General features: G+C 28.9%; 1 protein-coding gene across 1 annotated transcript in view; it reads left to right on the top strand.

Annotated features, from left to right (window-relative positions):
• The window catches only part of LOC122508760, a 172,238-nt gene extending 159,152 nt beyond the window's left edge, over nt 1–13,086 (top strand). Inside the window, exon 7 of the mRNA XM_043622282.1 lies at nt 13,037–13,086. Coding sequence (XP_043478217.1) covers nt 13,037–13,048 — 12 coding nt within the window. The 3' untranslated portion in view covers nt 13,049–13,086. The remainder of the gene's footprint in view (nt 1–13,036) is intronic.
• The last annotated feature ends 374 nt before the right edge of the window (nt 13,087–13,460 follow it).

Below are 13,460 nucleotides of genomic sequence, written 5' to 3'. Positions count from 1 at the left end.
CTTTTAAAGATAATTGAATTTTGAAAAAGAATTGTTATATTTATAAAGATTATTTCAATTTTAAGAAGAATTTAAAAAAATTTTTTGAAAATAATTTAATTTCTGCCACAAATTTTCTTACATCTGAAGATAATTAAATTTTGCAAAGAATTTTATTAGAACTTTAAAAAATAATTGAATTTCTAGAATGAATTTTATTATTTATAAGGTTAATAAAAAATTTTATTAAAATTTATTGCAAATAATTAAATTTTAGAGAAGAATTTTATTATTCACAAAGACGATCCGAGCCCTGTAAATCAATTTTGGAAAGACAGAATGCTACATGTTAGAAATTTTCTTAAACTTAAATTTTTTTATAGATATTTAGTTACTATGACTTTTTTTAAATTTCCATAGTTCAAGATAGTCATTTAACAAAATATGCATTACATCGAAATTTAATTTATCATAATTTCCTTTGCTAGAATTTTTATTGAACAGAATGTCATTCGGACAAACTTTTAAGGGACTTAAAAATTATTAAAAAGAATTTTTTCTTTGCCGAATCATTAGCAATTTTCTGTATTATGCATTAGAAGTACACTTTGCTAAAATTTAATTGGACATAACTTCCAATTACATAATATTAAATATTTTGAAAAAAATTTCTATGTCTTATTAAAAATTCGTCTAAATGGCATACTGTTTCATAAAAATTGTAGCAAGTTTACATTTTTTTTATTTATTGAATATACAGCCCCGCAGTCCTAAAAAGAACCAAAAATGGGTTACAAAAATGCAATTGTATTTATGAAAAAAATTATATTTATGGTAAGTAGTTTGAATGAAAATAATAATAAATAAATTTTCTTAGACAAGGTATTTTGTTTGAAGAAAACTTGTCACCTATAAAATTCTATCTTTCAAAAATTATACAAAAATTCCTCTATGAATTTTGTCTATGATTAATTTTTCATCACAATTGAATTTTATTAACATTTTTTGGAAATAAATAAATTCTTCATACAATTTTATTACAATTTTTTAAAAATATTTGCACTATAACAAAATATTTTATAAATATCGTAATGAAAATACTCGAATTCATGCGAATTAATTGAATTTTTAATTTTCTTTATAATTTTTAAAGATAATTAAATTCTTTCAAATTTTTTTTTTAAATTATAATGAAAATAATTGAATTTTTTAGAATAATTGATGAGCTGGATGCTATAATGGAATAGACGCCATGTTAAATAACTCGCGCGTATCTTTTTATAGCGTTAAGCTTCTTAGTTTTATTCTGTATAAAAATAAGTCTAGCATTGCGAAAAATAATTAACCAAAAAAATTTAATTAACCCAAAATGAGTAAGAACTGAATAAAAACTTATTCCAAACGTGCTGAGTTGTATATTTGTTTGTTTTTCGAGACTTCTCTCATAACACGTCGACATAAATTCTGTTTGAATTCACGTTTTTTATTAGAGGCCTCATCTGGATCGTGTAAATGATGTATCGTAATTTTAAACTCTTCTCCCAGCTTCTCAACAGCACGACCAATGCAGGTACCTTATTTCACTTGACAACACTCATAATAACTAAAAACATAAAACTCAAATGCATAGTAAAGAACATCAATATTATGAGAGATACCACAGGTCAGGGAAAGTAGAATTGGTCAAGAAGAAGCCAGGGATTTTTATTAAAAGTACTGGGAAAAATTAAATTTTTAGAATTTGTAAGAAAATTTTGAATTTTTGGTGTCTTTTTTTTGTTTCTTTCATAAATTATGAAACTACCACGAGTTCAAATGCAAAACCTTCAACAATTTTTTCTATTTCTAACAAAAAAGAATTTTTTAATATTATTTAATTATTTCAAACGTTTTAACACAATTATCTTTAAAAATAACAAAATTCTTCTTGAAAATTCAATTATTTTTAGAAATTTTAATGAAATTCTCTGCAAAATTCAATTATTTTCATAAATAACAAAATTCATAACAAAAATTCAATTATTTTCAACAGTAAAAAAATTCTTATCAAAAATTCAATAATTTCAAAAGTTTATCGCTATTCAATGATTTTCAATATTAACTATTTTCATAAAATTTATTATATAATTTAATTATTTAAAACAAATTTTTTGATACAATTCTATATAAAAACATTCATTTATTTTTATCGCAGAATTTCAAATATTTTTAACACATTTTTAAATAAACTTCTCAATACATCAATTATTTTCAAAAATTTTTAAGTAACTCTGCAAAGAATTCAATTATCTTGATACAAAAAATTTGAAAATAATTGAATTTCTGTAAATAATTTTCGTACGTTTGAAGATAATTGAATTTTGCTAAGAATTTTATCAGAACTTTTGAAAATAATTAAATTTTCAGGATGAATTTTATAATTTATTATTTATTCATAAACGGGCAAAGTTTTTAGCAGAGCCCAGTCGTACAAAGTACTAGGAGTGTTACAAAAGAAAATACATTAAATAGCCGCATTGCTAACATTATCGTTACTATTATTGTGATAATACAATTTTCTGCTCAACTGTGTAAGAAAGGAACTTAGTTGAACGCCATAGAAATCTAAATCGTGACAGAAGTTATTCGCCTCGCGACTTAATTTATGAACTACCGAATTATCTACATAATTGGTTCTGGCTAATTTTAATTTAAATAATGGAGCATTTCTTGGTAAGCGTGAAGGTATACAAAAATAAAATTTATAAAATTTATAAAATAAAATTTTATTATTCATAAAGATAATTAAAATTTTAACAAGAAATTTAAAGAAAAATTAAAAATAATTGAATTTCTAGCAAGAATTTTATTTTTTATAAATATAATTTATATTTTGACAAGAATTTCATTAAAATTTATTGCAAATAATTGAATTTTAGATAAGAATTTTATTACTTTTAAAGATAATTAACTTTTGCAGTAGAATTTTGATATTTATAAAGATAATTGAAATTTTAAGAAGAATTTGAAAAAGATTTTTGAAAATAATTTAATTTCAGCCAAGTATTTTCTTACTTCTGAAGAAAATTGAATTTTACAAAAAATTTTATTGGGACTTTTAAAGCTAATTAAATTTCCAGCATGAATTTTATTATTTATAAAGATAATTGAAATTTAAAGAAGAATTTGAAAAAAATTTTTGAAAATAATTTAATTTCTGCACAGAATTTTCTTACTTTTGACGACAATTGAATTTTACAAAGAATTATATTAGGACTTTTGAAAATAATTAAATTTCCAGGATAAATTTTATTATTCATAAAGATAATTAAAATTTTAACAAGAAATTTAAAGAAAAATTAAAAGTAATTGGATTTCTTGGATGAATTTTATTACTAATGAAGATAATTAAAATTTTTACAAGAAATTTAAAGAAAAAATAAAAAATAATTGAATTTTAGAGAATAATTTTATTGCTTTTAAAGATATTTGAACTTTGAAGAAGAATTGTGATATTTATAAAGATAATTGAAATATTAAGAAGAATTTGAAAAAAAATTTTGAAAATAATTTATTTTCTGACAAGAATTTTCTTACTTCTGAAGACAATTGAATTTTACAAAGAATTTTATTAGGACTTTTGAAAATAATTAAATTTCCAGGATGAGTTTTATTATTCATAAAGATAATTAAAATTATGACGAGAAATGTAATGAAAAATAAAAAAGAATAAAATTTCTTGGATGAATTTTATTATTTATAAAGATAATTTATATTTTGACAAGAATTTTATTAAAATTAATTGCAAATAATTAAATTTTAGAGAAGAATTTTATTACTTTTAAAGATAATTGAGTTTTGCAGAAGAATTTTCATATTTATAAAGGTAATTGAAATTTTAAGAAGAATTTGTGAAAAATTGTTTAAAATAATTAAATTTCTAGGATGAATTTCATTATTTATAAAGATAATTAAAATTATGACAAGAAATGTAATGAAAAATAAAAAAGAATATAATTTCTTGGATAAATTTTATTATTTATAAAGATATTTTATATTTTGACAAGAATTTTATTAAAATTTATTGCAAATAATTGAATTTTAGATAAGAATATATTATTACTTTTAAAGATAATTGAATTTTGCAGAAGAATTTTGATATTTATAAAGATAATTAGAATTTAAAGAAGAATTTGAAATAAATTTTTGAGAATAATTTCATTTCTGCCTAGAATTTTCTTCTGAGGACAATTGAATTTTAAAAAGAATTTTATTAGGACTTTTAAAAAAAATTAAATTTCCGTAAAGAATTTTCGTATGTTTGAAGATAATTGAATTTTGCAAAGAATTTTATCAGAACTTTTAAAAATAATAAAATTTCCAGGATAAATTTCATTATTTATAATGATAATTAAAATTTTGACGAGAAATTTAAAGAAAAATAAAAAATAATTGAATTTCTAGCATGAATTTTATTATTTATAAGGGTAATTGAAATTTTGACAAGAATTTTATTAAAATTTATTGCAAATAATGAAATTTTTATTAAATTTTTTTTTAATATTTTGAATTTCTGCGAAGAATTTTATTATTTTTGAAAATAATTAAATTTCAGAGAAGAATGTAATTAAATTTTTTTTTAATAATTTGAATTTCAGAGAAGAATGTAATTAAATTTTTTTTTAATAATTTGAATTTCGGAGAAGAATTTTATTATTTATAAAATAATTGACATTTTAAAGAGATGAATGTTTTAAAATAATGGTAAAAATACCTAAATAAAATTTTGCTATGAATTTTATGAAATTTTTTAAAATTTTATTACGGATTGTTTGATATTAATGTATCTGTTGCCAAGAAATATGATTTTTTTAGGAATTCAATTATTTTCAATGAATGTAATAAAATTTCCAACAGACATTCAATTATTGTAAAAAATTGTAATAGAATTCTGTGTAAAATTGAATTATTTTTAAAAACTTTTCGCAAAGCAACTATTCAATTATAATTGAATAGTTGCTAAGAATATTTTTAAATAAAATGTTTAAAAAGAATTGAATTTCTGTGAAAATTTTTGTTATTTTTAAAAGTAATTGAATTCTTTATAAGAATTTTATGAACATTGTTTCAAATAATTAATTTTTTCGAAATATATAATGAATATTATGAAAATTTATTAATTTAAGTAATTGAATTCTTGTGGAAAACTTTTTTTGCGAAAATAACTGAATTTTTCGATTAATTAATTTAAAACAGTATGAAAATTATTGAAATTCTTTAAAGAGTTTTTCATTTATGAAATAATTTAAATTAATGCTTAGAATTGAATTGAATTATTGTAAAAAATAAATTGTATAAAATTTTGTTAAATAATGGATTTTTTTGAAATGTTTTTGAAAATACTATTTTAAATTAATTGAATTATTTTGCGAAATTTCATGAAAAAATACTAGATATTGAAAATAATTGAATTTTGAATATTTTTTTTAAAATAATTTTATTTTTTTAAAGAATTTGATTATAATTTTTGGAGAATATTCTTTTTATTTCTAGTATTAGTGAATTTAAAGTAATGAAATTTCTCTAAGGAAATTATTATTTTTATTCTTTGTTGAAAAAGTTGAATTTGGCTAATTAACTTATAATGATGAATTTTTAATTATTTTTAAAAATAATTAAATTTTATTAAAGAATATTTATAAAAGTTTTAATAGTAATACGATTTCTCGAGAAATTTATTTAAAATTATTATTAAAATAATTAAAAAATGTAGACAATTAATTCGACAATAATTGATACCATCCCTTACTCTTTATTGTTTCTACAACTATTAACAAAATTATTTCAAGCGACAGAGAGTATAAAGTAAATGAAAATTTAAAAAAAAATTTAATAATTGTTAAGTAATAATACAAAGAGTTAAAATTTTGTATTGTTTTTTCTCTTTTTTGTAGCAGGTATAATAATTACATACTCTGCATGCCAAAGCAGACGGACAAATATCTTCTTCTTTTTCTTCTTCATCTTAAATGACATATTTCCGCGAAAATGTCCAATCTACAAAAGGAAATATGTCTTTGAAATACAATTTATAAAAATTTTTTTTTCATTGAAGAGAACATTATTTTTAAATATACCATATCGAAATCACTGATTCATTAAAAATTCGGTAACATTACATTTTTTAAAAATATTTATCCGAGAATTATTGATAAAAAAAATGAAACGAAAAAAGAAAATTATTTTCCAGAATGTAAAAATTTTCGGATTCAATGACACTGTTTTTTAATACTTTTTTTATATTTTCAAAATAATAATTGTAATTGACTTTAACTCATTGGTGTATTGCAAAAGACATAAAATGTGTTGTTTAAAAATTATCATACGAATTTGTGTTTAACGCAAGTTTCTTTTTATTTAATCAAAAAGTCTTCTTTTCTTTATTTTTCATTATTATTATTTTATTATAAAAAAAGTTGAATCATATAAAAAAAATGTCATATGTAATAAAATTTTTATTAAAACTATACTGTTTCCTCTACAATTTATAAATTTTGTTAAAATTGAAAATGATTGATTTTGTAAACAATTTTTAATAAAATTATTAAAAATAATTGATTTCTTTAATAAAAATGATTAAATAACCTTTCATATTCTTCATAATTACTATGTGACTGTCCATAAATTATCAAACTATAGACATCTATTGGTCATCTAATTTATCAACATGTAACATAGAGAGGAAACTTGCACAACAAAATTACTTCTAAATATTGACGATTCTGACGATTGACCCTTCTGCGGATTGAGGCTTCTATTCATTTACCATTCTAACAAGTGAGCATTCGACTACTTGACATTTCTAACAGATGGCGTTTCTGCCTGTTGATCTTTCTAAACATTGACGATTCTGACGGTTGACCCTTCTGCGGATTGAGGCTTCTACTCATTTACCATTCTAACAAGTGAGCATTCGACTACTTGACATTTCTAACAGATGGCGTTTCTGCCCGTTGATCTTTCTAAATATTGACGATTCTGACGATTGACCCTTCTGCGGATTAAGGCTTCAACTCATTTACCATTCTAACAAGTGAGCATTCGACTACCTGACATTTCTAACAGATAACGTTTCTGCCCGTTGATCTTTCTAAATATTGACCCATCTGCTAGTTGAGGTTTCTGCCGTTTGCTTTTCTGATAATTGACCATTCTGCCAGTTGGCTTTTCGGGAAAAATTCATCGTCTCAATCGGCTCTATTACCATAAACCAGCTGATTTTCCAGAAACCAAAGTCACAGATCTAAATGCCTGGAAGTTGGTACTCTACAGGGAATGTCGTCTACTGGTCCTACAAGAAAACCATTCAACTCCTCAGTCAGGGCATTTTGGTGTAGAGAAGACTCATCGCAGAATCGCAACTCAATACTATTAGCCAAGCATGTTCAAGGATGTTGTTTCTTTTGTTAGGCATTGTGAAACTTGTCAACGCACTAAGGTCGAGCAAATCCGACCTGTTGGTTTTATGGGAAAAAAGACTGTTGAAGAACCCTGGACAATGGTAGCTACAGACATAATGGGACCTTTGACTCCTAGTTCCAGAGGTAACGTGTACATTTTGGTCATTCAAGACCTTTACACCAAATGGATAGAGATACAGCCTTTAAGAAAAGCTACAGGTCTAACAATATCAGCAGCGTTACAGGACTTAGTTATTAACCGTTAGGGGTCACCTAAAGTTTAACTTAGAGACAACGGTACCGAATTTGTAAACAATAACATGAAAGCCTTAGCGACTGAAATAGGATTTCGACACATGACCACTCCACCCTATCGACCTCAGGGCGACCCTGTCGAACGAGTAAATCGAGTAGTACGCACCATGATAATCGCATTTATAGAAAGAAGTCACCGTGAATGGGACCTACACCTCCCAGAATTTCGTTTTACACACAACACAGCGTACCATTCCTCAATCCAAAGTACTCCAGCGTTCCTTAATTTCGAGCGCGAACCATCAGCCGCGATATCCCTACGCCGAGAATTAGAAAGAGAGATGGACATTGTCCACCAACCCCCACTAACTTGGTCTAAAAGAATGCAACAGCTTAACGAATTGCGAAGTAGTATCGTTCACGCTCTAGACAGTGCCTTCCAAAAACAATCTCTCTATTATAACCGCAAACGACGCGACCAACGATACGAAGTCGGTAATTTAGTATGGAAAAAGCAACGCGTGCTATCGTCTGCAGATAGACACTTCATGGCGAAACTAGCAGATGCAATTCACGGTCCCTTTATTGTCACTAAGCGCATATCAAATGTGGTTTATGTTCTAGAAGATTTACAGGGGCAATCGATGGGAAAGTTTTCGGTACATGACCTAAAACCTTACCATGCACCACTCCAAGATAATCCAGATTAACCTAAAGTAATAAATTAGTTACAGTACTTAACAAAAATCGTTACAGAATTTAAAATGTCTTACATAATTAACGTTACAGTATTCCTCAGGACTCAGTATGTTCAACATCGAGTTTCAACGTTTGTCTTTGTACTTGTCTATATTTGTGTTTCTTGTGTTCCTGTACACCAATTCCAAATGTGGTATTTTGGTATGACATTCATGTCCAGAATAAGTTACAGTATAATCTAGTGTTCCAGTATTTTAACAAAGTTACAGTCCATCTGTAAACGTTACAGTAAAGTCGTTTTGTTACCGTCCAGGTGGTGGATCCTGTAAGTGTATTCGAAAATTACAATAAAAGAATGTTACAGACTTATAATGGAATACCCTCCACCCGACTCCGCGTGTCAAAAGGATGAGGCAGAGATTTTACAAATCTCCGACTCGGAGGACGACCTATCGACGATAGACAGCCTCGATAGCCACCTTCTTGGAGAGGAAGAGGACGACATCCGGCCGCCATCGTCACCAAATTCGTCGAGCTCCTCAAGCATCGAGGTGATAGAGATGGGTGAACCGAGAGATGAGGCGGAAATGGAGTACAATGGGGATATGTGGGAAGAAGAACGGGAAAATGGGGACTGGCCAATGGAGGAGGAACCTCGAGTAGCTGCACCCGAAAACCAACCCGAAGAGATTCCCCAAATTCCAACACCACCCCCTTGGAATTCGCCCGAGCCAGACATCGAAGGTCCAGACGAAATCCAGGGACCGCCGGAGGAACTGGAGATTAGATTGGAGGAGGACTCTTTCTAGGATCCCATTCGGCCGTTCCTGCCATCAGTGGTATGGTTAGAGCAATTAAAGCCAGGATTGTTCCGGTCGCTGCAGGAGATGGTGTTGAGGTGCAGCCACCGAGACAACACCGAGTGTCCCATCCGATGGCGGACCAACCTAGCTGGGAGAACAGCACTTGCAGGCGAGGTGCAGGACTGGCCGCTGCCGGATCCTGTGATGCACGACCAAACAACACAAACCGTGTCCAGCAGTAAAGAAACCGCCACCCAAACGAGGAAGGGAGCCTGTCCGGAGTCTTCACCGGAACCCCTCCCAAAACCATCTAGGGAACCAATGCCTGGGCACTCTACAGCGGCGATGGAGTGTGAGTCAGTCTCGTCGGACTCAGAAAGTAAGGAAGGCCCGTTCGACAAATTTCGGAAGCAGAGGCAACGCGATGAAGAGCCTGACTGGTGGACGGAGGGTGACTCGTCGAGTTACCACTCAGATTCGCGTTTCCAACAACGAGGGCAGAAACACTGGAGAAGGGCTCCACGTCGAAGGGTAAAAGAAGGTACCCGCATCTGGCCACCCGAACCCACGTGCTTCCGGAATAGTAGAGAAGAACCGGTTTTAGGCACATCGGCACCAAGACCAACTTCTATCCCATTACCAAGGTCAGCTCCAGGTCCATCCAGAGAACCAGTTCCAAGCCGAGCACCAGGACCAGAACCAGACCAAGTACCGGTTCCAGCCCCTCGACGCCTCTGTTGGAATTGCCAGAGGCCGGGACACACCTTCAGCGACTGCCCTTACCCGAGGACCATTTTTTGCCAAATGTGTGGCTGACGGAACTACACCGCAAGAACCTGCCCGAAAGACGCAAAAACATGGGCGGCGATGGGACCATACGTCCCGAAGTATGGAACAAACATCCCCAGGGACCACCACCATCCGTACCGGCGACACCGTTCAGGCTAGTGCTAGGTTTATAAAAATAAGAATATTGTTAACCCATTTTTCATCAATTTTCACTCATTCTCACTCATTGTTCACCCACTTTAACTGAATTATATTCACTCATCTTTCACTCATAATTCACTTGAATTCTTCACTTATTCACTTATAATTCACTTGAATTTTTCACTCATTTTTCACTTATATTCACTTATAATTCACTTAATTTTTAATTATATTGACCTTCACTCATATTCACTTGATATTAATTTATAATTACTCATTTCTCACTCTATTTCATATTCACCGTATATTCACTATGTTATTTAATTTTGACGGGGGGAGAACACTCCTTGTGTTACAAATTTTCCTGACTCAGAGAATTGTAACTTCAGTTAAATCCACATTGTCACATTGTAATGACTCGTGATAGAATCCCATGATTTCTACGATAACTTTCTCTTTTGTGATTAACACAATTATTATTATTAAATCTTTTGAAAATTTGGTGACAAGGCGTCGGAACGACGCGTTACAGTACAAGTGCGTTAATTTGAAAGTAAATCTTTGCAACATTTCTGGAAGCAATTTGTTTTCGTTTTACTTACGTTACAGTACAAGTGTGTTAATTTAAAAGTAAATCTTTGCAACATTTCTGGACGCAATTTGCTTTTGTAATATTTTTCATAATTTTCATTACCCTCATTTTAAACAAACTTAAGAATTTTCCTTCTCAATCTAAAGCAACGCCTCCATATTCATAATTTTCTGTTCCGCAGACTTGGATTCTGTTGCCTTTGGACGTACCTACTTTAAGTCCTAATTTCATAATAAAATAAGATAATTTTCACCACTTCATTTAATTCACTTAATTCACTATAACTTTCAATATATTATTGTCCCTTACTTCACTAATAATCCAGCCCAGTGTCCCTATGACCATTGTTGATACAACATCCATTGCTATCATACTATTTGTACCATTAGATTTCAGTCTCTGAGATAAAAAGTACTTGGTGTTGAATTTAAAAGTTATGTTGTCTTATCTGAACCGATACTTCCAATCCCCAATTTTCATTACTATTTAAACCTAAGTAGTCAATTGAGAGTAGTCCCTTTTTTTCGAACCTCCAGAGCGTTAGCTCGGTATCGGGAGTGCACCTTGTGAAATTTAGTTTTATAGTAATAGAGTCTCGTTTATATTTCTTGTTATGCCAATAACCGTTTAAAGTTCAGAATAGTTGGTGTCCGGATTTTAGAGGATATTTATTCACGTATATTTTTCCCTTCAATAATCTTTCCGTTGAGAGGCGAGTTGTGACGTTATTTTTACGATTTACGTCACAATAACACTAATCTGAGAACATTTTTTCTAGTATTTGAATTTTGGTAATATTAATTGTCTTTGTTAAAGTAAATTTGTTACAGTGTTTGTTTTAGTATTTGTTTAAATAATTATTCTACACTTAGCAGAAGTCCAATTGAAACATTGGCGCTCCACATTAAGGAATTTTGATAAATTAGTTTAGTTTTAGTGAGTTGGCAGGCTTTGTCAAACGAAAGCGACTTCGTTTGGCAAAGAAGCTCTCCTATTGGGTTAATTGACAGGTTCCTATGGTCTAGAAGGTCGCAATCTTGCCATAGGAAAAGTCGTTTTAGTTTAAGTATCATAGTATTAGTAATTCAGAATTCTGGGAGAAGCAAGGTAGGAGAAAACCTCCTTTTTGTATGAAAATATCGAGAATACCGATAAGTCACCTAACGCCAAAATACAGTACTAATTTCAAATTAAAATAATTCTGAAAAACCTTTTTGAATCTCTCTCTTGTCATCGATCCCTTGTTGTGTTAACATCGTTAGTTAATTTCTCCGGTTTTAGTAAAAATGTAATAGATTTAGAATCAGTTCTAGTTTAGTTATAGTTTAATTCTTTTATGGTTTCGAATTGTTAAATAATATGTTACAGTGAGTTTAATATTCCAATTAATTATTAGTTTAATGTTTTCTTTAATAAATAATAAATTAAAAGTGTAAAATGAAATCATGATCCCTATCACGAGTCAACTTATCATCGATACAAAATCTGTAAGTTATTTATATTATTTATGGTTCTTTGTTATAATCCAGAATACTCAAGTAATTCTGCTTATGGTTTTTTATTATTTTAATTATTAATTATAAACGACAAAATGATCATCACTATTTATTGTAACTTGTCAATTGAATTTCGTTGGTACAATATACTTAATTATTTTTATCTAATCAATTGTTAATTTATTTATAATTCCGTCACTGTGTTTTAAACTACCTTCCCTTTCTTAAATAAAAAACTCACCCCTCTCTCCACGACCAGCATAGCTGACTAGTACCGGCACGTGCAAAAAATCTAGTTAATATTAATGTTTGTTTAGTCGGTCTTAATTGAGTATTGAGTAATGTTTGATTTAATGATTTTTGATTAATTATGTTTTAGTCCGGTTGACAATACCGGCGATACAAAAGTTGTCTGGCGCCCTACCGGGGACCGCCTAGACAAACTATAAAGAACTAGATTGCACAAGTAACGTTTTCTTTGGTTAAATATTGAAATTCGGTTAAAATTAGATTTTGAGTATGTAAAGTTGTCTTAGAATTTAGTTACAGTAACTTTAAAATTATAGTTTCAGGACTATTTTGGATTTACAAATGATTGTTTATTATTAATGTTCCATATTTAGTTTGCTTATAATAATGTATAGAAAAAAGCGTTACAATATATACCCGAAAACTGAACCGAAAGTTACTTTATGTCTAATATCTGTTTTCTTTTAAAGCAGTGTGTTGCATTTTATATAGTCTACTATTTTCAATATTCAGGTTAGAAATGTTAACGTACAAATTATCATTTTAACTTTACGAATTCCAAATGTAATATATAAAATGATTAATTTTTTACAGATAGCCGTTTAAAGATTTTTGTCAGTTGGCGCATCATTGAGGACAGGTGGACAGGACTATACTCATTCACACAATACAATTGCCGCCATTCCTGTTTGAAAAGATTAATAAGACACGATACAGGTAAGATATGGTTATTATAAATTTAACAAAGAGATTAACTCTCTTTTGGAGTTGATTTTCATTTTTACTGTTTTAATTTGTCTGTATCTGACGTGGTTAGAGTGTTAGTCTATAAGTCTGTAGGTCGCAGGTTCGATTTTGCCCCATTGTATAGGATTTTATTAATATTTTACATTCCCTGTGAACACTGTCATCGAACGAGTATGTTCTAGTTCTAGAACACGGAAGAATATATAATAATATATATATAATATATAAAATACATATGTATGGGGCATTCCATTTCAAAACGAACCATCTT

Source organism: Leptopilina heterotoma, unplaced genomic scaffold (genome assembly GCF_015476425.1).
Source record: "Leptopilina heterotoma isolate Lh14 unplaced genomic scaffold, ASM1547642v1 Lhet_569, whole genome shotgun sequence".
NCBI classification, from domain to species: domain Eukaryota; kingdom Metazoa; phylum Arthropoda; class Insecta; order Hymenoptera; family Figitidae; genus Leptopilina; species Leptopilina heterotoma.
The sequence above is the reverse complement of the archived record's forward strand: the minus strand, read 5'-3'. Positions and strand labels throughout refer to the sequence as shown.